Raw genomic sequence first — 26,835 nt, 5'->3', positions numbered from 1 at the left:
AAGTGCCTATCAAGCATTTGCAAGCAGCCTTTTTGAGGAATCTACTTCAGTAGTTGGTCACATGGTCTCTATACTTCATACTACCACAGATAAATCCTTACAGGAGGGGAGAGGCCACCACACAGAAAACACAGATACACCGCACTGATGAGATTTCTCAGCCAAAAAGGGGGAAAAGTCAAAAAACTCAAACCACATAAATGACCAAAGTGCTTATAAAATGGAGGATGTTGAAACAGGAACCTTGTTGTGTTTAGAAAAGTTCTCACTTATCAAGAAAAGTTTTAACAGAAACTTTATTTGGCCTTGAGGGCTGGAGAAGAAAGAAAGAAAGCAGACAAGATGCAGCTTGGTGGAGCCAGCACATCTTAAAATAAGAGACATTTAACATCATGAAAGAAAGTTCATGACATCTCCACATCAACTTACAACCACTTCGCAGCAACCTCTTTTGAGGAATTCTCCTGTTTACATACCAATGCTAAGCAATCTTTTCAGTATCATATCCTAGTTATATGCCAGAAAAGAAAACTTCTCAGGTTACGTAGCAAAAGCCCATAGCCACCACAGCGATTTCACACACATTAAAGTGTAACTGGCACAGGCATGTTTGACAGCTCTCCATATTTTATGAAATGCCTCAGCTATGCATCTAAGTTGAGAGTGCTTCTGACACTACACACATACACACAAACAACCCAAACCAAACACCAAAAACACATGCGCTCATATGTGAGCCAGCCTTAACTTTTCAACAGAAGAAGCTGTCAATCTCCGTTAGATTTGCTGAAACAACTTTAGTATTATTGCAGGTTTACCACACAGCCACTTCTTTCTAAACTGCCTTGGCTGAACTGTATCTTGGGTAACAATCCCACAGTGTGTAGGATAGTCTCAGAGGAGGCTTGCGGGAGATTTTTTGGTATAGCAATAGTTCTACAATTACAGTAGGTTGCAAACACTGCTAAAGTAGAAATACCAATTTTGAAAATACAAATTTTCGTTCAGTTTTGCTCAAGTTGCCACTACTGTGGCTGTCTCAAAATAACATCATGGTCACCTGCTAAAGTGGTAGGAAGTCAAAGCTCACCCAGCTGTTTAAAATCCTGAACAAAGTTATTTAGGAAGCCATGTGATGACACTGTCATAGAGGTGAAAAATAAACAAGAATTACAACCCAATCTAAAGCCTAACAACAGAAATGGGTATTGGCAAAATACTAAAAAATAAACCAAAACATATTCAGAGTTAAGCAGCTTCCTCCAGCTTAAATGCAGCAGAAGAGAAATCACAAGCATGAAAGGTAAAAAGCCTAATTGATATTCTCCATAATTAAAATCATGAGTTGGCATAGGGAGGAGCAATTTCTTTTCACCATCTATCCATCTGTACAAACATTCCATTCAGACCAAACAGGTTCTCAGACTTGCAGAAAGCCTTATCTATTCAAAACACAGACAAACCAGTTTAAGTACTTCTGTATGAATGTTAAGCAAGCAACCTGGGAAGCTAAACCAGTTCTAAAGAGCAGCCAGCTTCTCTGCCATAATGGGAAATGACTGACCTTCTCAGATGTGCATAAACTGTTATTAAGAAAGTTCTATCCTCCTATCTAAATGAACGGTTTCCCAAGAATCATTATGGGACTTGAGAGAAAGCAAAGCAAAAAAGCATCTTCTTTACATACAGTCAGTTTCACTAAAAAACAAAAAATTTCATTGCCTTTTCTGCAAGTTTCATGTATCCTGGAATAAAGTCACCTTTCTCCATTTTTTAACTGAGTGCTTCAAAGCCATGTTCCCACATATATGATGAAACTCTAAAAATAACCCATAACTTCATACATTCGTCTCAGAATCAAGCTGACCCATCTGAATGTTGTTTAAGATGATTTACTGTTTCTGCTAACCAAAAGAGAAGCAGCTAGTCTCCTCATTAGGTCAGTATCTGAGAAGTGTAAAGGAACCTGTGTGGCCCTTTACTACAGACAGGACCAGGCTCCACTGGGTACGTACTTCAGGACTACAGATTATAAAGACTGAGCCTCTCACTCAGCTTTTCTTTGCCAGTATTAACACACATCAACTTCCTTATGTTGGAACTTTTAATTCCTCCACACGTGAAAGAGACAGCATGGAAAGCCAAAAGCTATACAAGTGGCCAAAACATCTTTTCCAAAGATGGAAAAGTTGGCAGGAATGTGAAAGAAAGAGAAACTAGGTGAGCTATTCCAGAACTATATAAAGCACTTCCCGAAGAACCTCTTCTACAAAATTGTTGCCTTCTATACTTTCCAGGCCACTTGTTCATCTTTAACAATAAATTCACTTCCCTTACTCATCCTTTTTGACTTTTATTGAGAAACCTAACGTGTTATTCCCCAGGAACTTGTCACCATCAGAGCTTCAGTCAGCTCCGGCATCTCATGGAAAAAAATGTCTGAAAATTTCTGTTTCTATTCAACAATCAGCTGTATTGCAGAGTTTCACATTCTAGGTATTTACTTGGCAATTTTGAGTATAGAGGGGGGAAAAAACCCCAAACCAGCTGCAAATCAAAATCCAGTGGTTTCAAACAACTGACCAATAACTCAGCTACTACAGAAATGCAAGTTCCACGTCTGTGTTACAGTCATTATTTAGACTACAGGTAGCTGCAAACCCAGGTGTATTGTCCACTACATTGTGGCGGATCTTTTGAGTGACAGTATGACCTAAGGACATTTTTGGAAAAAGACTGGAAACATTAAAGTGGCATGAAGTAATATTTATCATAAGATCATAGAATCATACAATGGTTAGGCCTGGAAAGAAACCTTGGAAATAATCTGGTTCCAACCCCCCTCCCATGAGCATGGACATCTCCAGCTAGACTAGGTTGCTCAGAGCCCCATCCAACACGGCCTTGAACACCTCCAGGGATAAATATATCACCTCTTAAGTTGATACTATAAAATCCTCGACCTCATTAGTGAATTCTGTCTCTCGAGACTCAAGCACCGCTTAAAAACAGAGAAAAATAAGCAGGCGGAAATGCTAGTTTCTGATCAGAAAGGCGGCCTTGCTGGTCAGAGACCGACGGGCGGGTGCGAACATCGGTGTACTGACATGCCGACAGCACAGAAGGGACAAGGACCCGAGCCACGGCCTGCAGCTCGCCAGCCCAGCCCGGGCTCACCTGGGGGCGCTCCCGCGCCGGCCCCCGGCCCTTTGTTCCCCCGCTGCAGGGACAGCGTTCAGGCGGAGCACGGCCCTGCCGGGCACCCACGGAGCGCCAAGACATAAACAAACTAAGGCCGGGCCGCCGGGGCTCCGCCGAACCCAACCCCGGCCCGGGCGTGGTGCGGGCCGCGGGGCCTCTATCGCCGGAGCGGAGCCGCGGCGGGGCGGGAGCCGCCCGGCGCCGCGGCCCTGAGGTGCGGCCCAGCTCGTTGCGCGCACTCACCCAGGTGAGCAGGCTCTCGCCGAGCTCGGCGCGCTCCAGGCTCTCCACGTTGAACATGGCGGGGCTGCGGGGCCGCGGTCGGGTCGGTACCGCCGGTCCCGTCCCGTCCCGCCCCGTCCCGGGCCGGGCGGTGGCGCCGACACGTCACCGCGCCCTGACGGACCGGCCGCGCGCGCCTGCGCCCGGCGGCCGCGGGGCGGGGCGGGGCGGGGGACGCGGCGCGACCCGGCAGCGTCGGGGGAACGGGGCGGGGCCGCGGGGCCGGCGGCGAGCGGCGGCTGAGGTACCGCGGGGGGACGGGCGGGGCCCGACCGGACCGGACTGTCCGCCCCTCGCAGCCGGCCGGCCGGGGGGGCTGGGGAGGGTGAGGGTGAGGGAGACGCGAGCTCCTCCGTTGCATGCCCGCCGAGGCACCTCGTACGCCGCCGGGCCCTCGGGTAGGAGGGGTCTGCAGCCCTTCTCCGGCTCCCTGTGTGTGTGTGTATGTGTGTGTGTGTGTATGTGTGCGGGTGGGTGGGTTTGTGAGGATGGTATACTGTAGCAGAGGCGTTATCCTGTTGGTGTGTAATGTGGCTTGGCTTCTGGATGGAGTGGCCCCTACAAAGTTTTTCTCTCTTTTTGGAGTAGGAAATGGCCTTTCACCTGCAGACGTTCTTCTGCTAGTGAAAGGAGCCGCCCCTACAAGGTTTTCCTCCTTTTGGAGTAGGAAATGACCCTGCACCCGCGTACATATTATAATCTTAGTATCTAGTGTGGCTTGGCTGGTGTATGGAGCAGCCCTAATTAACTACTTTCTCCTCTGCTTTTGGAGAAGACAACAACGTTAGCTTCCTTTCAACAAAGCTCCGCTGTAGTAAATATAATGAACAGGCAACCTACCAGCATCTGAAGGTGGTCTACAGGGAAGTCAGAGAGAGACTCTTCGTTAGAAATTGTAGTGACAAGGAGTAATGAGTTCAAACTTAAAGAAGGGAAATTTAAGCTAGATAGCAGGAAGGAATTTTTTTTACTTTCAGGGGTGTTCAGATGCTGGAGCAAGTTGTCCAAGGAGGTTGTGGATGCCCCAACACTGGCACTGTTCAAAACCAGTTTGGATAAGACTTGAGCAACCTGGTCTAGTGAGTGGTGTCCCTGTCCTTGGCATGGGGATATGGGGACAGGATGATCTTTAAGGTTCTTTTCAATCTCTTAACATTCTATGATTCTATAAATTACTTTCTTAGCGCTAGCCGCAAGTGTTGACTAGGAAGAAGGGTGATTAGGAATGGGCTGCCCAGGAAGGTGATGGAGTGACAATGGCTGGAGTGAACAATGGGTGTTCAAGGAAGGACTGGACATGACACTTGGTGTCATGGTGTGGTTGACAGGGTGGTGTTCAGTCTTAGATTGGAGTTGATGATCTCAGTGGTCTTTTCCAGCCTAATTAGTTCTGTGAGATTCTTCAGGTGATTCAGTTAATTTTTTATCTCAAAGATAAGGAGTCTGTCTGTGGCCAGAGTCCCCCTGCATCCTTGCTGAGCCCCAGCCAGAGGAGCTCTCCATCATGCTGCAAATGGGTCACCTGAGGAGTTCAAGTAACTCTTTCTCAGTCATGTGTTGGACTTTGGACTATTTGAAGTTTGTGATGAGAGTGTGTGGCATAATGATAAGTTCTGCAGTTCCCTATCAGTTAACAACGGGCCTGACTTGCAAGAACCTGGAGTAGCAAGCACGGGGCACTGATAACAGTGGAGGGGTGTATAAACAGGAAGGGCCACAGATGTGGAAACTGCCACTATTTCCCCCCATTTTCTCAGAGTTTTCCCATTTCATAGATTAGTAGCATGAACAAAATCTGAGTGCTCCCTGGATGTCAGCTTCTTTTGAACTGGAGAGTATTGTAGAAGCTATGAAAATTTTCAGGTTTTCCCAGGAAAGTACTTTCACACTAATTTCATTGTATAATCTGCTGTTTAAGTTATATGTCAGCTTTTAATCTGAAGATAACTTTCAGTTTCAGAATGAATTTAAAGTCTTAGAAAACTGTATACCTACCAACTTCCCATTCCAAGTTTTAATGTGTGCTTTAAGCAACATGATTTGTACATTTGACAAGCAATGCTTTCACAGGTACATTGCATTGTTTAAAGTTTTCTGTCATATCTTCTTCTGTGCCTCATTTCCCACTCTGCTTTGCATGTTGTCACAAGGTGTAGCTTGTATTTTGTTGACACAAACAAATATAGTAATGCTTTTTTTGCCTTGCTATCTGTTTTAGGTATGAGGTTGTATATGGAAGTAGCGCTTTCCACAGTAATAAATTCTTGGGCACTTTTCCTAAGAGAGATCTGAAGCCTCTTCATGCTTACCTGAACTATTACCATATTCCAGTAAATACTATTATAACAAAGTGACAATATGTTCTTTTTCTTCCTGTCTGACCAGGAAAGTCAGTTATCCAAGCCGAAGGCATTAGCAGGCTCTTTCTCATTCTCCCATCTGCATATGAATTCTGTTTGTTTAGAACTCTATACTTTTCATTATGTTTTGGCCTTATGAAGTGGTGGAAGACTTTGTTGGGAATTGTTTTACACAAGTCTTACATCACCCAGGCAGATACTCTGAATAATAATGCTAAACAGGCCATTGAATTTGTCTTTTTGCTTCAAGCCATTCATGGTTTTGGGCTCAAGAGAAAAAATATTGGCGACATTTTGTTTTCCTAGTAGAATTGTATATTAATTTTGGGTTATTTTCACTCACAGCCTTGCACCTGTTGTTTGCAGCTGCTTTACTTTTAACTTGCAAACATGATTCCATCTGAAAAAGTAGAATATCTACTTTCTTTCTTCTTTTTTTTTTTCCCTCTTCAGGAAAAAATGTTCCTCAGAGACTGCTGACCTCAGACCTTGCAGAAACCTGCTTTATCAGGCAAGTGCCTCAGCTGGTTAGTTCATAAGATATACTCGGCAAAATCATTATTTACCTACTGAAATTGTCCTCTCCTCTCTGTTGGCACGACTGTTCAGGCTTTTCCATTCTCTTCTGCAAGAAGTATGCATACACTTAAATGTAGTTCTGAATGCAAAGGTGGTTTATAGTAAGCATGTAACTGGATATTATACAGCTGAGTGTGGCTGTATTTCTTGTACCAGCTGAACTGATTTGTAAACCCAAATTTGATGCAAACTCATAATAATGATACATTAACAGACTGCATGACCAAATTACCTTTCAAATGTTGAACAAATTGTACCATGCTCACAAAGTCAATACAGTAAGGCTAATAACTTGTATCTCACTGTTTACTTCTCAGACATTGAGAGAGCCTCTTATTTTTTTTTACTGTCCTTGCACATTCCTTGGTAGTGGGTCCTAAAAATCTCTGTGGTTTTGAGAGTGTATTATCATATGGCACTTCCCTGATAAACTCAGAAAAGTTCAAATACTTAAGAAAACTATAGGGAAAATTCTGACTTGGGATAGATGTTTAACATATCATGGTAAAGACTGGATTGTTTTCCATGTCTTTATGAGTCATGGCATAGGGTATTGTTGTAGCTGTGCTTTATGTTGAGCATTGAAAGTCCTAATACTACTTTTCAGATCTGAAAAATTAAGAAATAGTACATCCACACTAGTGTACACCTTCATTCCCTCACACTTCAATATTATCTGTATGAATTTCCAAGAATAAAAGCTATTGTACTTGCAGTATTGCTCATTATAGTTCTACTTTTTTGCTTAAATCTTCATGCCTTGTTCATACATAACTACAGAGGGAAAATGTAGCTTCTAAAAGGAGTGTAGATTCTTATTTAAAATGTAAAAAAATAAGCATTTCTTTCTGTCAGTGACCACTCTGAGAAAAACTGATAAGAAACAAGATGATTTTCTGTACAGATGATTAATTACTGACAGATTTGCAAAAAAAACCGTATGATTTTACAAACAGTAAATTGCATTACTTTCTATTGTAAAACCTTTTGTAGACAATTTATTCTGAGGTTTTTTACACTCTCTAGCCATCAAGAACCCTCACAGAGATAAACCTGATCCTGGTCTACTGGGATGCAATGTCAAACTGTAGCTTAGCTAGCCATAATGGAATGGAGGAGTAATTCCTTGTCTTTTTCCCCTCTTTCTGTGTTATTTTACTTGAAGCAAATGCCAGTAGTCTGAAGATAAGATAAAAGAAAGCTGGAATTTAAGATTTGGGCTTTGGTGGTGTTGTTTTAATGTAGGAAAAAGGCCCAGCATTTTTGTCAGTTTTTAAAAGTTTGTGGTTGATATTTTTAACGTTCTGAAGTTAATTATATAAATTCCAGTTTTGATGTGAGTATTATGAGAATTGCTTAGCTTTCATCCTCTCAATGGAATGCAGGGCGGAGTTATACTTGCATTTAAGAAAGACATCCATGTGAAAAGGCTACAAAGAGAAAAGGTATTGAGTATAACCAGAAATCATTTGTCAGAATTTAATCTATTTTCAATTACTGCCTTTTTGCTCTGAAGTAATCTTGTGCAGTTGGTACTTTCCTCAGAGCTAGTGTAGACAGGAATTAATTTATTATATTGTCAGATAAAAAAAACTTCAAACCTTCTTGGCAATTATAAAAAGAAACAAGGTAACATAAACCTACAGAAAAGAAAGAAAAACATTAAAGTAACTTAACGTCTGAAAAGCCTGTGATGTAGAACCCAGATCTGAAAATAATTATATGAAGAAAAGGTTGAGGAAATGTAGTTATTTTTCATAACCAGAAAAATGTAATGGATCAATGGGTGGAATTTAGTATGAACCATACAAACTTGCTCTTAAATTGCGTCAAATTATTAACGGTGACTATTTTAGAAGTGATTAGATATATGTGATAAGTTCTGGTTTTGGAAGGTTTCCCTGACACACATTTACTTGGTCTTCAGCAAAGCTGGCTGTCTCTGCCATGTAATGAGTCTTCATTACATGATTTAAGAGTAAATCTCCTATGGCTTGCTTCTCAGTCGCACCAGCTGAACGAGCTGCACTTGCTAAACACATGCACTCTGAGGTGAGATTTCTTAGAATCTATTTTTAGTTATCTAGCCTGTCATGCATTCAAACCACTGCAGATAACTCTTCGGCTGTTGTGGTTGAACTGTAAGCCTCCAGTTCTGGGTATTTTGAGAACATTCAAGATAGCTTTGAAATCAGAAAATTCCTTTGTACTTCAGTCAGACATTTTTTCTGTTAGTGTATTTTAACATTTTCATTGTAGATATTGCTTTTTTAACATGGTCTCTCAGAGACAGGAAGAGGAGATTGTTGCTGAGGCATTCAGAGAAAGTATGTATTAGTTCTTTTGAAGTGACACACTTCTGTTTTATAGTACCTAGTCTACACAAGTCTGGTCAGCTCTCCTGTGAAGTGATCTTATTCAGAAAAAGTGCTGGAAGTAATAAGAAAAATATACACAGCACTTATTGGCTGTCCAGAAGCAGCAAGTAAATTAAAATATGAACAACATGACCATTAAGCATTGATAGTTTGTCTACTCTAGAATTCAGTGATAGAAGCAGCTGAGAATGAGACTGAAGCTGAGATTCCACTGCCCCTCTATAAAGTCTTTGCAGTATTGATACATAAGTGAAGACAAAGTATCTTGGGGTGTTTATGTGGAGAGAAAGACTGTGCAATAATTTCTCTTGGACACTATGCTTGTTTCAAAAAGATTCTTGGGAAAGTCATGTATGTTTCAAAAGGAAGGGCTGAAGTAGATAAAAGTTAACTGTTGTTATGTGAAAGAAGGAAGAGAAGGTGAGGATCTGTGTATTTAGTTTTGATGTTCTGATGCTAACTTTGGCACCTTAGTTTGGTATTTCAAGAAACGTAGGTGAGCAGAAATGAAGGCAAGCAGATTCAGTGAGTGCTATTAATGGTAGGGAGATAAGAATTTTGAGTGTTGTTGCAAGGAACATACAGAGCTGGAAGAGATGGAGTTGTCTTGAAGGCTGTTCAGGGAAACTGATTTAAATTGGTGTGATACTGATAATTCATGTGTTGTTTTCAAAGTGCATCAAACAAGCAGTAACAGGAAGTTCAGGTATTAGTGTAAGAAACACTTGCCTTCCAAAGGTACAGTTAAATCATCATGTCTCTGACACAATAGGTATTTCTGAAACAAAAAACCAAAACCCTGGGTAACAATGGGATGTAGTTGGCATATTGGTATATTCTAACAGAACTGATGTGGAACAATGGAGGAACTATACTAGTTCCTCGGCATTTACTTCTGGTTTTGTTCTGAGTGGTCAACCCAGAAAAAACAGTGGGACACAGTAAAAAGTAGTCGACTGATAATGATACATAAGGAGGAAAAACATAGGAATTGAAGATATCACCATGCACAGTTGTGGAAAATGACTGTCTCAGAATGATGTAGAGTAAGAAAGAGAAGCTTCTTCAGGACTGGATATGCAATGAAATTAAGTGTAGAGGGAGATTGATCTTAGGGAGCCATCACAGCACCTACCAGTCCGGATCCTCAGCACCAGGGAACTACTCAGAAAAATTTTCACAAAATCATAACCTCTCGACTTTAGCTATAGGAATGTAATTGTGTAACTAGCTATGCAGAGAAATGCTCTAACTCCTTGTGTAGGCCTGTGTTCCCATGTAAGACTTTTCAGAAAGATACAGTCTTTTATTCATTAGTATATGTGAAACGTGTGTAAACATTGACCTACTTTAAACATGTCTGTTTATGAGTCACTGGTGTTCCACCTTTGAAAGAAGTTACTCTTTGCAAATACTGTGACACAGTTGCTTGTTAAAAGCTGTAATTAGCAAAAAAAAAACCACACTATAGTTACAGGAATAATAGTTCAGATTGGCACACTTAGGATAACTTAGTTTATTGTTTCACTTCATATATGCTTCATTATTCCATTTTAGTTTTCACAGTGAATGCCCAAGAAACATGACAACAATTAATGAAATATCCCCTTGTTCTCTACAAGTTTGCTCTGCTCTTATGCTACTTAATTTCTCAACAATACTTTTAGAATGTATCAGCTTCTCTTGTATTGTTGCTACAGAAGACAGCTCCCACAAATGTAAAGAAGCTTGAAAAAAAGCTTCACTGCTTATGCTAGAAAAAATCTGAAGGGTGAGATTAGCTGTCTTAGGGAAAAGATGTTGCCTTTTTATTAGCAGTAGACTGACATGTTGAAATCTTGCCAGGGTAGTCATTACAGGTATCCACTAAAAGCCTGATGACTTGTATTCCATTTCAGTTTTGCAATTAATTCAGGCCCAGAGGATGTTTGGTGATATTTTCTAGACAGCAAGGTTTAAATATAAAATGACACATGAGTTGTGAGGTGTAGTGAAACACTGATTTAGCTTGCAAGCTGGAACAGGAAACAGAGAAAAAGATACCAGTCTTACTTGCCTTCAGAAATCAATACTGGGATTTTTTTTCAGCTTCATGGAAAATACTTCAATTGTGTGTGGACAGAGCTTCAGTATGACTTTTCATGTCATTTGACAGAGTTAGTTTCACCCTTCTGATTTTGTAATATTCACAGCCATAGTTCATTTCACTTCCTGATTGCAAAGCAGTGATTCAGCAGTGGGTTGGAAACTATTTTATGTTGCGTGTCTCTAGATGTAGGTTGGTGCTGTAGGTTAATAAATGTTAGCCTTAGTCACTGACGGCTAAAAATGTGAAACAAACATAAAGTGAGTGTTCTAACTAGGGAATCCTGATACTATTTTTCTTTCAAGTTTTCCACATGTTTCCAGCTAAAGGAAAACAGAAAACATAATGCACAGAATGCACAGAAAACACTAAAGAAGTTAAAAATCTACCCTGTGTATCCAAATGAGCATTTAAAACTAAACCCAAAATGTCCTTGTTCCTTCCTTCACGTAAGTGGTGAAAGTTAAGTTGGTGTTGGCTTAGCCTACTGGGAATGATGTGGTGTGTGATAGCTAAAACTCATCACAATGATCCTGATAAGAGCCATTAATTTTTTTTTTTTTTTCAGTAAACTCTCCTTAGAATATGGCTAGTTCAGTAATGACCTATTCCTGTGCAATTTATTTTACAAAGATTTCCTGGTGAACTATCTGACTATTTTTGTTTTTTTTAGTCGTAACACAGTCATGTAAGATTTGTTTGCTACTGCTTAAGATCTCTATAGCAAATTCAGTGTTTCATATAAATGGATACATTCCTTCCTTTTGTACCACTCTTTTCTCCCAGCAATGACTATTCTGTTTACGTATTGTTTGTAACTGTGTTTAAAGTGTCTGTGCACATATGTTTTAATATATGTATTTATTTCTTTTTGCATTTTAGAGCTGTGATGGCCAGTCACCAAGCAGAAGTTCAGAGTTTGAAGCTAGATAATGATTCAGTTATAGAAGGAGTAAGTGACCAGGTACTGGTGGCAGTTGTGCTCAGTTTCACTTTCATTGCTGCTCTGGTATATACGCTTTTAAGGTGAGAATGTGTTGACAGGAATTATTAATTTTTTATGAAAATCCTAACATCCTTGACAACTTTGTCCATTGGTACATAAAACCCGTGATTTTGTTACAGTAAGGAAGTGATTGTTTGATTGCTTACTATGTTTAACTAATTGTTTGGCACAGTTAGAATCGAAAGTGGAGTTTAATTCTTATGTTTAGATAATCAAACTGAGTAGTGTTCCTCATTCCTTAAGACAGAAAATGGTTAAATTCACAGTCTGTATGGCTTCTGTGTTGTATTTGGTTACAAAATACAGATTTGTAAATGACTCTAAGATTAAAATTATATATTCCTCCCATGTATGCTCTATCTGCAGTCTCCTTCCAAGAAAACAAACAAAAAACAACCCAAATCCAAATAAATTGAGTGATTTTTTTTTCAGATGAACATGCTGTAAGACACTGGACTTCAATATGCGTTCCATACAGGAAAATGTTAAGTTCAGAATTCAATAACTTTAATGAGCGAGTCATCAAAGCTTATTTTCATTTCAGAGCTTTTCTTTGCACCCTAACAAATATCTTAGCCTATGTGTTTTGGGGAAATGAATATGAGATTCCGCTTGGCTTATTTTGTTTTATTTTATTTTATTTTATTTTATTTTATTTTATTTTATTTTATTTTATTTTATTTTATTTTATTTTACGGATGTGTGTAAGCTTCTGAACACAGAGTAGTTTTCAAAACCAAGGGAACTCAGTTTTAGTGACACAGAGGCATCGTTGAACTTACTGAAGAGGAAATGTCTATGTGAGAAATATTGCTGAGGTAGCATTACTTGAGAGCAAGCTACAAAATAAACTATAGGTGGAAAAACTTGATTGGATTCCAAGGCAGTGCTGCTGTTCAGAACCAGGAGATCACAAAGTATTCTTAAGAAGTACATTCACTTCACCTTGCCTTTTTTTCCCCAAAAGCTGTTTCACTTATCAGATTTAAGAATGCATTTTTTTCATCTGCTCTGTTAAGATTTCTCTGCCCTTCATATTGACATTTTGGCAGTTGTGACTTGAATTTTAAGTGTTTCATTTGAAACATAACTTTATTTTTGAACTCTAGAAAGTCAAGTAAGAAATATTAAAGAAGAAGTAGTGGAACAAGTGTCAGCGGCTGGTAAGCGTAGCAGGAGTTCAGTCAGAATTAAGTTCAGGGAGATGATGCATCAATTATGAAGAGTTACTTAAGGAGGAAGATAAGGCTAGTTATTGACTGCTTCTGCTGTGTAATGAGGTAGGTAAAAAGTTTGACTGTGAATCCTGTTGCATACCTTGATGGTTTATTTTCTGGAGGGGCAAACAAACAAAAAACACAGAACTTACAGACTTTGGAGGTCTGCACTGTATGATTAGTGTCCAGTGTCAGGACTTGAGGAAACACATGAAGTTGAGTCAGAGGAGATTAAGGTTAGATATCAGAAAAAAGTTTTTCACCCAGAAGATGGTTGAACGTTGGAACAGGCTCCCCAGGGAAGTCTCAGCACCAGCCTGACAGAGTTGAAGATGTGTTTGGGCAATATGCTCAGGCATATGTGTCTTGAGGTGTCCATGTAGGGCCAGGAGGTGAACTGAATGATCCTGATGGGTCCCTTCCAACTCAGCATATTCTCTGACTGTTATTCTATGACTGATGACTGAAAGAAAGTCTGACCAGTATCCTCTTAGCTCCCTGCTCAGCCTTCTGGTACTTTCTGAAATTGTCTGTATTCAGCAGCACTCTTCATCTGTCTCCTTTGTATTGTTGCCATCAAAATTTATACAGTATGCTAGAAAACCTGTACAGTACAAAAATTATAGTACTTTTAATTTATTTAGCACTGAGGGGGAAGTGAAGGAGGAAAACAGTATTTTCTTTTTCTTCTCTAGTTACATTAGACAATACAGTGGTCTTTGTGTTCCTTATATGATATTCATTACCCTGCTTTTTTTCTTTGTCTTTATTGCTTCTGTAGCAGCAGAACTGAAATACTTAAGCTGGTTAGGAACAGGTCACAGGTAAGTATATACAGGAAAGAAAGCTTACTATAATGAATAGTTGCAGGAGCTGAATAAAAAGGGAAATGAGGAGCAAGGAGTATGTGCTGCAGTATACTTTAAGGGGCAGAAGCAGAACAGGGAGAGAGGTGTTAAGGGATATAATTGTTGCACTTGTTTCCAGGTGAAAGAACTCAATGAAGTATCACATCAAGGCTTCATTCATGCTTCTGATGGAGCAACTTACAAGTCATAATTAACATATGGAACAAGTCGCAGATGTGTAGTTTAAGCACTATATGATACTTTTGTGAAGCCTATATGCTTTTGAGTTAAAAATCTTGATTAAGTGAAGTCAGATTTTTTCCATCATCTTTTAAACTGGTGAGTAGGTTGTCACATCACAAATTAAATTGTGAAAATTCAGTGTATTCAGCAAATTAGAGGAAGCCTGACCCTTTAATTTCCCACAAGAGATTTGTCCTAGATGACTCACCTGTTCCATGCTTATGGTTCTACAGGTTTATATCTTTTTAATTTCATTTTTCTATCCATCTATAGATCAAGTCACTGTTTTCAACAGAAGTGAGATCTTAGTCCTTGGAAATTAAGAGCATCCATCACTGCATAGTGATTCACCAGTCCCCTTAAGTACTGTCCCTCTCTTTCCTTGTGTGAGACTGCAGACTGCATGAGTAGGCAGTCTACTTCTTTCCAATAGTAATAGTTTGGTGGGGCCCCCTGTGGTACATAATATAATTTTTCCACATCATGGGACCTTTTTCCTCATGTTTTGGAGTGCTAGCAGTCAGAAATGAGGAAACAAAAGACCTTTGTCTCTAACTTTATTTCTTTCTGGCTTGTGTTTGATAATGCCTTTAATTACATGGCACCATATTGATTTTCATTTATTTCAGTTGTCTTCTCACACTAATTGCATGACAGAAGTTATGAATTTGATATGTCTTGGGCTCTGCCTGTCCCTTCCTTAAAGCTGCATGGTTTTCAGCTACCTCACAGTCTTGTGCATAAGTGACAGTACACGCTGTCAGTTCTGCAGCTCTGCAAATGCTCTCATGATTTCATCATAGTATGTGATACCAGGGTAAGGTCATATAAATGAACACTTTCAGTAGCAATTTTGCAATTAGTTTATGGTGAAATCAGAATAAACTGTTTTACAATTCACACCTTCGGCTTGTGTGTGTATCAAATTGATCTGAAAATGTATCAGACATTCTGGCAAAATGAAGATGTGAAATATGTTCATTTTGTAGCATTTAAACAGAAAAATACTTCTATACACATAACATGTATGACAGACCTAACATCCACAAAATCTGATTAATGGAGATCAAGGGTGTGTAAGTAGGGATTTAATATAGGCTTTCCATCATATAACTTTCATATGTCACCCACATTAGTATTAAATAAATTTTCTTTTTACAGAGAGCCATGTAAATATTAACATTGAAAATATGGGACTTGTCTATTTCTCTTTGAAGAAAGAACGAAGCAGACAAAATGTTAAACGTAGCAATAATGCAATATTATGATTGCCCACATTAACTGAAGGACAATATTGCAGAAGCTTCTAGAGCCATTGAGGAAATTATATAATATAACTGCAACCAAAAAATGTCCTAAAAGTTCACCCAGTCCAGCCTTCATCTCTAACAGAGGATCATCTTACCTCAATATCCCTGGATGGATATTACAATATTGCGACCTGTTTTTTGATTTAACTTCTAGTCAGGGACGGATCAAAATAACCTGAGGTAATCTTGTCTGATTTTGTACACTATAGAGTAAAAATGTGTTTCCACAAGCCTTAGGTAACTGTGGGAAATAATTGCTCATATTTATAGAACGAAATACTTATCCCGTCCCCTTTTCACTCCATGAACAGTCTTCTATACTTACTGATGTTTCTTAAGTCTTTCTCTAGTATTTAAAAAATGTGGGCAGTAGTTCTTATTATCTTCTGAACTTCCTCCAACTTCTCTATATATTTCTATGCATTTAGCCAAAAAGGAGAACAGACTCCAGCTGAGACTTCAAGAATGCTGAGCAGAATGTATCATCTTTGAAGTCCACGTGAATTAATAAAGCATAAAAATTCACATTTTTAATATGCTGTTGACTCATATTTATTGTAACTTAACACCTCTGATTGTTGCCAGCACGTTTTTAATTTCAGTTCTGTCCCATTGTGCTTTTGAATTTCAAATTTGTAATATATCCGTCCCTCCTTCATCAGTGTGTCCCTTCCCAATGATTCCTCTTGGCATATCTAATCTGTAGTTTGCTTGTCTGTAGAATTGTTACTTTTTAAAAAAAGTGATTTTAAAAGAGTGGTTTCTTTTTATATCCAGTCTGCTGACAGTTACATAAATTCAATATTCCAAATGTAAGTTTGTCTAACCTTTCTTATGCAAATGTCATGTAGCAGATAAAATTGAAGTAATTGGGAAGTTTCAACTCTATGACTTAGGCATTGAGTGAAAAATTAGTAATTTATGAGTAGACCAACAAATAAGAAACTAGCAGTGGTGACAAAAATGAAAAATATTTCCACGTGTTTAATAAAAAAGCTTTGAAGCAACTTCATTTTTTGTAGGCTCATGGCCTAATTTTTTCTCAGATTAAAATCTAATTTTAACATGATTTAATGATTGATTGTGGATTCTCTGAAAAATCTTGCTGCTGTACAGCTTTAAGTGTCCAAAGTAACTTTACAGTCCAGAATTAATTCCTGTTTCCTTAATCATTTATTATCCTTTAAAAGTATTCATAGCAGGAAAGAGTAATTTTTATGCCCTTTGCTCAAGTTTCATATTTATTTCAGTGAGTTATTTTTCAGTGTTGGATCACAGGGTTTTTTGTTGCTTGTATTTCCTTTCACAGAAATGAACATCAGAACATACATCCAGAAAATCAGGAGCTAGTGCAAGCTCTTCGTCAGCAGCTTCAAACTGATCAGGTGCTGTAGTAATTGCTGGGCGTCATTCAGCTCTGTCATGTGGGGTACTGTAGGCTTCTCTGAGGTTCTGGAAGAAGATGATCTTGAGAGTTGTGGGAGCTTACTTAGTGTACAGAGGCATCCTTGAAATCCATCAAGTAATGAGATAATGTAGCATTGTTTTAGTGGATGCATTAAGTAATTTAAGCTAAATTTTGGCTGGTTCTTTTTTCAAAGAAATTTTTGCCACAAGGTGGAGTACGTTAGATTGTGCTGTGTGCTTCCTGGAATGTTCCTGGGAATTTAATGGTAAAGGAAAGGAAATCTGGTGTACAGTTTGCTGAGACAGGACAAGGGTTAGATGTTTGGACTGATAAACAGTGTGTAGCAGAACAATGGCACAGCAACAAGAGCCAGGCAACAGTGACAGAGTGGAACTTTTTAGCAAAACCTTTAGTCACAGGACAGAGAGTAGTGGTTTTAAACTGAAAGAAGCTGGATTGAGATGGAATATAAGGAAGCAATTCTTTACTGTAAAGGTGGTGAGGCGCTGGAACAGGCTGCCCAGAGAAGTTATGGATGCCCCATCCCTGGAAATGTTCAAGGCAGGATTGGATGGGGCTCTGAGCAGCTTGGTCTAGTGGAAGGTGTCCCTACCTATGGCAGGACAATTATAACTTTGTGATTTTTAAAGGCCCTTCCAGCTCAGACCATTCAATGACTCTAGGACTGCATCCAGTTTGGACAGGTAGACTCTAGGCCATACTTTTGGAGAATATTGAGAACAGTCTTTCATCATGATACTTCTTGAAATAATAACACTGCATATTTATGTGAAAGACAAATATGGCAAAATGGAGAGAAAAAGTGTTTCATGACAGTGACATACACAAGCTGATATTTGTGTTTGGGCTTGGGAGCAGTAAATGCTGCAACTGATAAGCAACACAGTTCAGTTACCTGGCTTTGGAAAGAACTACCCAGGATAATGGTGTAACAGTACAGGTCTGAGTTTGTTATTCATGCTCCAGCGTGAGTCTAACCTGACTTAGTGTGAAGGACAAAGGAGGTACTTTCTTTGTGGTCTTTAACTGGCTTGAAGCACACACTTCTTTAATAGATGAAGGGAAAATAATGGTCCTATCACAAGAACTTGCTTATTGAATCAATGCATTTAAGTACGTTTGATTTTTATGTGTAAGTATATTTCTCATTTCATATAGTTCTGTTTCACCATTAGACTTAAAATGAATTAATACAAATTTATTGTTATTTTTTAGAACTCAGTAGACTAACATAAAATTGTATCTCTAACATTTTGCATTTTCCTGTTGTTCCAGCAGGATGCTTCTGCTGGTGATAGGCATCGCTTCTATACAGATATGTCGTGTCCAGTCTGTTTGCAACAGGCTACATTTCCTATAGAAACAAACTGTGGACATCTCTTCTGTGGTAAGCAAGAAAAGCCAAAGATTAAGCTAGAACAGAAATACAAACTTTTGGCACTAACTCAGGCATCCTAATTCAAAACTTTGTTTGCTTTTAACTTTTTTTTTGTTTGATTTTAACTTTTAATAATTTTTTATTAATGGTTGAGAAAATACATTTATTAATAAAGAGTCACTTTAAGAGTGTGCTGCACTGTTTCAATGCTATCAAGAATGAACTGGTTAATTTTAAAATGTTAAAGAGTATAATTATTTCCAGTTTAGTAAAAAACTTAAGAGGTTGAAGGGCATTTGGATATGTTCCATTAAAAAAAAAACTGCTTTAGAAAGAATTAGAAAGTATTAAAGTATTAGAAAGAATAAAATATTCTTTATCTCTTGGAAGTTCTGCAGAATTATGAGTAAGTGCACAGTTGATAAATTTTTTGGTTTTGTGGTTTTTTGAGGCTACGTTTATATACAGAAACCCTGTGTTGCATTTTGCTTCTTCTCCTTCAGGTTCCCAGTGGGATTCTTACACTGCATTCATCTAGTTTTATGAAGTATATGGTGTATACCATGCCTAGCTGTTTAAATGAAAAAATAAGCAAGTTTGGAAAACAGATAAAATACTCACATTTTTATATTTGTCTTCATCTGCTGAAACTGCTGATGATTAAGCCAAGCTTTTAGGATAAATTTTACACCTCTTGACATTTTTGTGACTTCTAAATTTTAAACTGGTAAAAATTTTAATTACTTTCTTTTTCACTTCATTATTAAAAATTGGTTGTGTTTTTAGGAGATAATGCCTTAAAATTACTGATTCAGTTGAACCTATTCAGGATTTTTCTCATTAACAGCATAAAATTTGAAGATGTTAGTTTTTGGTATCTTCAGTGAATGCTGTACGCAAAATTTCATCAGAAGATGTAGATTTAACCTAACTGCTTGTATACACTTTCTGTTGTTTCCCTTGGTGTGTCACATATTATTTCAGGCGATGCATTTTTCACCTCAGGAGTTTAAATGTGCGTACCTTGCCTTCACCAGGTTCCTGCATTATTGCCTACTGGAGGTATGGCTCATGGCTGGGAGCCATCCGCTGTCCAATCTGCAGACAGACGGTAATATTTTATGTCATTGTGGACCTGTCAGTTTGGCTGTCAAGGATAGCCTGCCACAAGGCACTTAGATGTGAGCTGCAATAGTGAGGCTGGCAGATAAAGAAGTCTGAGAAACTGACAGAATATAGAGGGATATGTGAAACAGGAATGGTGGTCATCCCGTTTTTCTGAATTTCTTTCTTCAGCAAATGGCTCAAAAATTCAGATTGTTCCTGCAACTCAAACATAAGTGAACTGCACTGATAATTCAGCTGTTTTTCTGTGAAGAGTTTATGAAAACAGAAAATTGTGAGATTTTAACTACTTTCTGTTCAGGATGTTATTTAACTTCTTTTACCAGAACTTGCATCTGAAAGGTCTACTGTTATGGTAGACTGCCAGTAGCAGCACACTACTGGTTCCTGTGAAATACCTTCTCCCTTCCCTCTGTCCCTATCAAAGTCCTATCCATGTCAATTTCTTATTTTGACCCTATTTTTAAATTGTACATATTAATAATTTCATCTTTGTAGAGCAAGCATTAACTTACTTCCTACGCAACTTACTTATATTGTCAGTTTGAAATATGCTTCTGCAACTCATTAAGGCTTAGGATCTCTGAGTCTGATGGTGTATGTTTTAACAAAAGTACATCTTTATTTTAGCACTGCACAAACTACTGAGCTAGGAACTTCTAATTAATTATATAACTCATGCCCTTGCCCCCTCCATTATATCCTGCTTTGATTGTTTTTATCAGCAGGACAAATGACTGTAAGAAGACGGCTGAAGGAAAGAAAAATAGATATGACTGGAGGAAGAAGGAGCAGGTTTAGAGTGTAGCCAGTGAGGAAAGAGACACAAATAGTAAAGGTGGGGAAGGTGGAAAAGGGGAAAATTAAGTGATTTTTTTAGTGTCTTTCCTTATATATATTTTCGTTTACCTTCCTGAGAGTAACAGATATATTAGGTGGCACTGTTTGCATGGTTATGTATTCGTTCTCACCCTGGTTTATAAATGGGGAAGGGAAAAATGTATACACGAACATGAGTCATAAAGAGGTTTATGGCAGGACCAGAAGCTGAATGTAGATCTGCTCATGCTCTCCTTCCTAAACGTGACTGCCACACAGATTTATATGTAGTTGCCAGATATAAAGGAAGCTTTGGAAGTCTCTAATATTTTCAAGTGCTATGCCTTCCCTGTTTCCTATGATAATCTGCATTTTATGCATGTATCTTGCATCCAAATAGAAGTCTCAAGTTTTCAGCAACTCCTAGGCAGAAAGATCACATGCATAAGGTCATATTCACATATCTGGTATTTCTCTATGTTGCATGAAGTTTAACCCAAAACAGAGTAAAATTCTCTGTCCTTACAAAACAGCTGAAGGTTAATGACTTCTTTTGTTAATTCATCTCTGTATGAAGATCGACATGCAAAACTATAACTTTTGCTGATTGTTTGTTGTCATGCAAAGCAATTCTAAATATAGAAAAAGAAAGGCCTCATTGATTGCTTTATTTGATTTTCAGTTTAGGAAACAAAATTAAATTATTTTGGTAAATTAACTTTGTTCTCCAAATCATCTCTCCCACTTACGAAACATAAAGCATTCAGGCATTTAGAAAAAAAAAGATACAAGCCTCTCTTAAAAGGAAGGTTATTTTGTGCTTTTTTAAACAATCCCCTTAAAAATTAATATTCTGTAAGGAGCTGAAAGCAATTAATTAGTTAAAATTTAATAGCAGTATCCATGCCAGTATTTTTCAGTTTATTTTCCTACTGACTACTCAACTAAACCAAAGTTTTTTTCCATATATTTAACTGAAGATGACTGTTTTACAGTGTAACATAATCTCCCTGCTGTACCTAGGTAACACTATTCTTACCACTCTTTGGTGAAGATCAGCAGGGCGCAGCCCAAGTGTTTCAAGATGTTAACGATTACAATCGAAGGTTCTCAGGACAGCCCAGATCGGTAAGTTTTGGGTAAATTTGGGTGGAAGTCAGTGATGTCAGGAGAGTTTGAGAGCAATTTTTCTGTAGTTTTGTTTTATCCCCTTCTTTATCTTTTTTTTTTTTTTTTTTTCTCTGGGATATGGATTTTCTCTTCCTGATGCTTAGGGCCTAGGCAACTTTTCTTTAGGAAATTCATGTTGAAATAGTTAGGTCAAACCCAAGATCTCAAAATTATTTATTTGTCATTTATGAAAATGTGTGTAAACTTGCTTTTTTGTTGTGAGAATCTAAAAAAATCTTGAATTTTCTCAAGTGTTCATGTGTTAAATTGGTTTTGAGATATGAGTCATTTTTTGAAAGGATCAATAATTAGTCAGTAAAACTACTTAATAAAATACATGACCTGCATGGAAGAATATTCACTTCATTGATCTCTTTATCCTGATTAAAAGACTCTGAAATTCTATTCTGTGCCTTTCTCCTCAGACAGCTATATGCTGTCTTGATTTTTAAATTTTTCCCCTAGATTACATTACAGTCTTTATTCTCCTCTCTGAGTGAAGAAAAACAGATTTTTTGTTCCTGTAAATGCCTAAGAAGGGTGGTCAAAGTTCTACAAATCTTAGAAAGTCAGCCTTGTGAGCCCATCTCCTGTGTGCATGTCCTGTTTTGCAAGGTGAAATGTACACACATGCATATTAATACCCTGCCTGCTTGTCTTCATTTGTAATGGAATTTTGATATAGCAAGAAGACAATTTTTATTAGAAAGCAAAATGTACAGTACAAAGAGACAGAAGAGGGAGGGGTATTTTTCTAAACCACAAAATGTATGGGTTTTGTCCAGAAAAGATTGAAACTACCTTTCAGGCTCCATTAGACCTCTGCGAGCTGTGTCTAGTCCACAGTAACCTGTCTGAGGTCATGCCAGAAATCTGCACTAAAGCCCTAATTGGACTAGATAAATTGTCTTTGATTTATACACAGTATTACCACATACAAAATTTCTTTCTCAAAAAGTCTTTCAGCTATGGCAATAACTCAGTTTAATGGAGTTAAACAGCTCTATGTAGAAACTGTGTACTGTAGAAGGGAGCCAGTATAAAAAATGTTTTAAAGTTCACCCCTCTCTACTAGTCTCTACAAAAAACATTAATATTTTCTATTGAGCTGACTCTTGCTAAGCTGGCAGAATCATAGTAGCAAAATGGAAGGGAGCTAGGAATGGATTAATTTAAAGTTTCTTTAGTTTACTTTGAAGCTTCATCCATCCTTTGGAAATTTGTGTGAATCATTGGTTAGACACCAGGAGAGGGGGAATTCTGTTTCTGAAAAATTGTAATACCTGCACTTATTCTACTTTACCTATTAGGTTTTCTCTCGCAATCCTTGTTTTCTTCTGATCAATATTTCACTCCAGTTAACCTGTTTGCTGTTTCTCACTTTCCCAGTCATTTGTTCTATTCTAATATTCATTGCTTCTCCTTCATAATAGATGCAGGTATATTTTCTAGTGATGTATGGTTAAGTGTATGGTCTTCACTGGAGAGTAACACAGTCCGACTGTTTCTTGAAAACATATGTATTCTAAATCTGACTTTCTACCCAGTAAAACTAAACTCATTAACTCTTCCCAGATTTTGTTTTAATTCCTGTAAATCAACAGATTCTAAGATGTAGTAGTAGAAACTTCAGTTTAGTATTGATGAGTTGCTAAGCAAAATACTAACTTTTGTGTTCTTTCTTTATAGATTATGGAAAGAATTATGGATCTCCCCACTTTATTGCGACATGCTTTCAGGGAGATGTTTTCTGTAGGGGGCCTCTTCTGGATGTTTCGCATCAGAATATTCCTCTGCTTGATTGGAGCCTTGCTGTACCTGGCTTCACCTCTGGATTTTCTTCCTGAAGCTCTGTTTGGAATTCTGGGGTTCTTGGATGATTTCTTTGTAATTTTTCTTCTGCTGATCTATATCTCTATCATGTACAGAGAAGTGGTAACACAGCGTCTAAATAGATGAAATGGACAAAAGTGACCTAAAAGCACAGTCAGTTGTGGAATGTTTTAAAAAGAAAACTATAACGTAAGTATGATATAGCAAGGTGCCTGCTTTATCATCTGTATGATTTCAGTAGAAACAATTTCTTCGCTGGTTATGTTATACAAACATAAAGGGTTAGTATATGGTGATGCTTAACTGGAATCTTTAATTTAATATGCATTACATATGCTTCATAAGGATGAGGTTAGTTTTATAATGTTGTAATAAACCTCCTTCATCTACTTCCACCAGATGAACAGCTGTGTGTAATGAAAGCAGGAAACAATTTTTGTGGTGTGTTGTGGTTTGTGATAAAAGAGTTCTAGCAAAGTACTTCAAACAAAAAGCCTGTTTGCATAATCTAGATGTGTAAGAAAATTCAGAAATTCTTCACAGTATAGTTATCATGGCTAAATTGTTTGATGTCTTGCTGTTGTAGGCTACAGTTTTTTGAAATAAAAGTAGCTTTGTTTGTCTCTGTGGAAGAAGAAACCCAAGGACCACATTACAGCTATCACCCTGCAGTTTGCTGTTGTCATCATGCTTCAGAAGAATAAGGATAATACCTTGGTATTGCTTGAACTGCACTGTGTACAGTTGCATGCAATTTGTACCATTTTATTTTTATATTTGGGAATATACACACAGTATCTGCACTACATAGAGAAATCAGTATTATGCACGTCACACTTGTTAGTGCTCTATTTTTTTTAAGTGAGAGCATGTTTTTTCTCTTCAGACTTTTTTATTTGGCAAGTATATATCTTAGAAGCAGAGGTTGTGTGTTGCTTTGGGTCAATGCAGTATGTGTGAAATGCAGCTTTGCATTTCTGTAGAAGCATTTGGCCAATTGGAGAGGATACTCAAATTCCAAATAGTGGTTGAAATAAAGAAGTCAGAACTGGATGTTTACACTACATGTACATATATTTGTATGTGTACAGTGTAGTTGTTTACCCAAATATGCATTCTGCAGTATATGTGTACTAAACAATATAGATACTGGGATGATTTTCAATTGGAGTTCTCTTGTTTGGTTGGTTGTTTGATTTGGATGTTGAAAGAAGAGGTTCTGAATTACCTTGAAAAAGAGTCTGTGATAACAGAGAGGACCACAAAAAAATCTTGAAAGTGTTTTCAAAAATACCAGGGTATTAATTATCCTTAAACCTGATATTTTTTTTCATGTTGAATTTCAGCATAGGCTATCATAGCTGTACAAGTAATTTGAAAATGCTTTCGTTTTGAGCAATGATTACCATAAAGGTCCAGGATATGACAGATCATTGTACTTTTTACCTAGAGGAATCATAATTGCAATTTAACTTCCTGAGTACTTGAAAGACAGTGAATGAACAGGTGATTCTTTGTGTGTTTACATACATGGAACGAAAGGGACCTTTTCACTGCTTCTGTGTTTTCCCCTTGCAGGTGTCCTTCCACAGCTTCTAGCACTTAGACCTGTGCAGGAAGATGATAGAACAGAAACCTCAGGTGTCAGTCATTGAGGGTGCAGATTGTCCTTCAGTGTCAGTGTTCTAAATGACATTCATTTAAAACTAAATTCATTGACTCTTCATTTGAAAATTTAGTTTTAGAAGTCCAAGGACACTTTACAGATGAACTGGAAAGCTAAACTTTTCTTTTTGCTGTTTGTTAGAGATGGATAAGGAGGGAAAAGGGAAGTGAAGCAAGGTTTGGAGGAAGAGAGCTAGAGAGAAAATTACATTTTTGGAAGCAAATGCTAGCTAACTTGTCTTGAGCATCTTAGTTGAGCTTTTCCCACTGTGTTGGCATTGCTAAAGTATGGTGGTGTTTTAGCGGCTACCTCAATTAAAACTCTTTAAGGTATTATTGAGTAAGGGTGAGATATTCATAAGCCATTAGGTGCATTTACTAAGCAAGATAGTAGTGTAGGATGTTATGTAAGACAGGATTTCACAGTTTTGCTGTAAGTATTTTTTTTATTGTTTTGGGGTTTTCTTTCCCAAGAAATCTAGTTGAAAACAAACCTCAAAAATTCTTTTTTGATTGAGTAAATTTAACATCCTCTTTTCTCCTGGAGTTTAAGTTGTAGGTCTGCTTAGAGAAGAGTGTGAACTGTTCTTGTAGTGTAATTGGATTTTGTTCACGGAATTTGTTGATCTAGTACCTCATCCATACTTTTATCCTATGATTGTAATTTTCCTATGACTCTCTAAATCCAGAGTGGATATAGATGCACATGAAGCTGCTTACTGATTGGTTTTCTTTGAATTTCTCAATTCCATGTGCTACTTTGAAGTTCATGTGGAAATTCTCTATCCCATCTAAGAGGATCCTGTGTATCTGAAATCATACATGAACATACATCTGAAAGACTATATGAAGTTTACCACCCATGTTCCTTTTCTTCAATAAGTTTCTGATAGCCAGAAGGGTTTCACTCAGATGCATCTGTTTCCTTCTGAGTACTGAGTAACACTGCAGTCGTAAATTCAACACATTAAATGCTTGACAGAATTAGGACTGTTCTTTTCGGTGATATGCGTGCTTGCTTGTGGATATACTTTTTTGGTCGTGCAAGCCAGTGATAAACAGTATTATGACTTGTTCAGGCCTTTTTGTGTAATGCAGAGATGCATCTGTCCTGCAATGCCTGGCCACTGCTCCTTTCCACAAATTTGAAGTAGATATAAATTAGCTATCTTGGGTACTTAGCTTGAGCTTAACCTAAGCTCTAGAACTCCCAAGAAGCTGGAGAATAAAATATGGGCATGTAGTATTCCTGAACTGTGTGCTGCCATGTTGTTCTGGCAGCAATGTGAAAGGTAAGTGTTAGGGCTGAACACTGTCTTCAGAATGTGGAGGAAATATATGATGCTGTGTGCAGAGTGACTGAAACACTGCTGTGGTTTTGTCTCCTGAGATGGGGCAGGCTTGTCACTAAGGGAGAAAAATTTAAAAAAGGAAAACTATAGCAGGAAGATGTATGGGGATAAAACACAGTTCTTAAAAGATCATGTGGGCACCAAAAGCTATGTGAAATATTTGATTGTTCTAGCAATACTAACAAAGAGGGAAACAAAAATAATACTTAATAGCTCTTGCAAAATAACTTGTAGCATCTTGAGGCCTAATGATCATCGCTGTATAGAGCGATCCATTTCTGTGCTGTTTGTGTGCCACACCATTGATGTCTGTGATGATCAGGCAGAATGGTGTGGTTTGGGGATACAATTTTGCCGTAAGTTTCATAGAACTGTAGCAGTATGTTACTCTAGATTTTTAAGACAAAAGAGTTTAAAACTACTTGTTGTTACTTTTAATGATAATAAATTGCTGTTGAAGAGATTCTCTTGAATTATTTTATTTTATTGACTATCTGGATGCAATATCATTTTATTTCCCCTTTTTCCACTTCCATACATTAAAGCTGTAAGTG

General features: G+C 37.9%; 2 protein-coding genes across 16 annotated transcripts in view; one reads left to right on the top strand and one right to left on the bottom strand.

Moving 5' to 3' along the window:
- The window catches only part of HOOK3 (hook microtubule tethering protein 3), an 83,242-nt gene extending 79,675 nt beyond the window's left edge, over window positions 1-3,567 (bottom strand). For all 5 annotated transcript variants that reach the window (XM_062513628.1, XM_062513632.1, XM_062513630.1 and 2 more), the window contains exon 1: window positions 3,445-3,567. In XM_062513628.1, the coding sequence (XP_062369612.1) occupies window positions 3,445-3,501 (57 nt within the window). In that variant the 5' untranslated portion in view covers window positions 3,502-3,567. The remainder of the gene's footprint in view (window positions 1-3,444) is intronic.
- A 131-nt stretch (window positions 3,568-3,698) lies between these two features.
- On the top strand, window positions 3,699-26,744 carry RNF170 (ring finger protein 170). Of its 11 annotated transcripts, none has more exons than XM_062513840.1 (8): window positions 3,699-3,727; window positions 6,297-6,354; window positions 11,769-11,912; window positions 16,820-16,895; window positions 18,215-18,326; window positions 19,355-19,428; window positions 21,285-21,389; window positions 23,121-26,744. In XM_062513840.1, the coding sequence occupies exons 3-8, from the start codon at window positions 11,776-11,778 to the stop codon at window positions 23,388-23,390; spliced, it is 774 nt and encodes a 257-aa protein (XP_062369824.1). In that variant the 5' UTR covers window positions 3,699-3,727; window positions 6,297-6,354; window positions 11,769-11,775; the 3' UTR covers window positions 23,391-26,744. The 11 variants fall into 11 exon arrangements, with proteins under 11 accessions (XP_062369824.1, XP_062369826.1, XP_062369823.1 ...); XM_062513842.1 differs by having other exon boundaries at window positions 3,701-3,727; window positions 18,218-18,326; XM_062513839.1 differs by lacking the exon at window positions 3,699-3,727 and adding an exon at window positions 3,788-3,881.
- The last annotated feature ends 91 nt before the right edge of the window (window positions 26,745-26,835 follow it).

The sequence above is a fragment of the Cinclus cinclus genome, chromosome Z (assembly GCF_963662255.1).
Source record: "Cinclus cinclus chromosome Z, bCinCin1.1, whole genome shotgun sequence".
Taxonomy (NCBI): Eukaryota; Metazoa; Chordata; class Aves; order Passeriformes; family Cinclidae; genus Cinclus; species Cinclus cinclus.
This window is presented reverse-complemented; position numbering and strand designations above follow the sequence as displayed.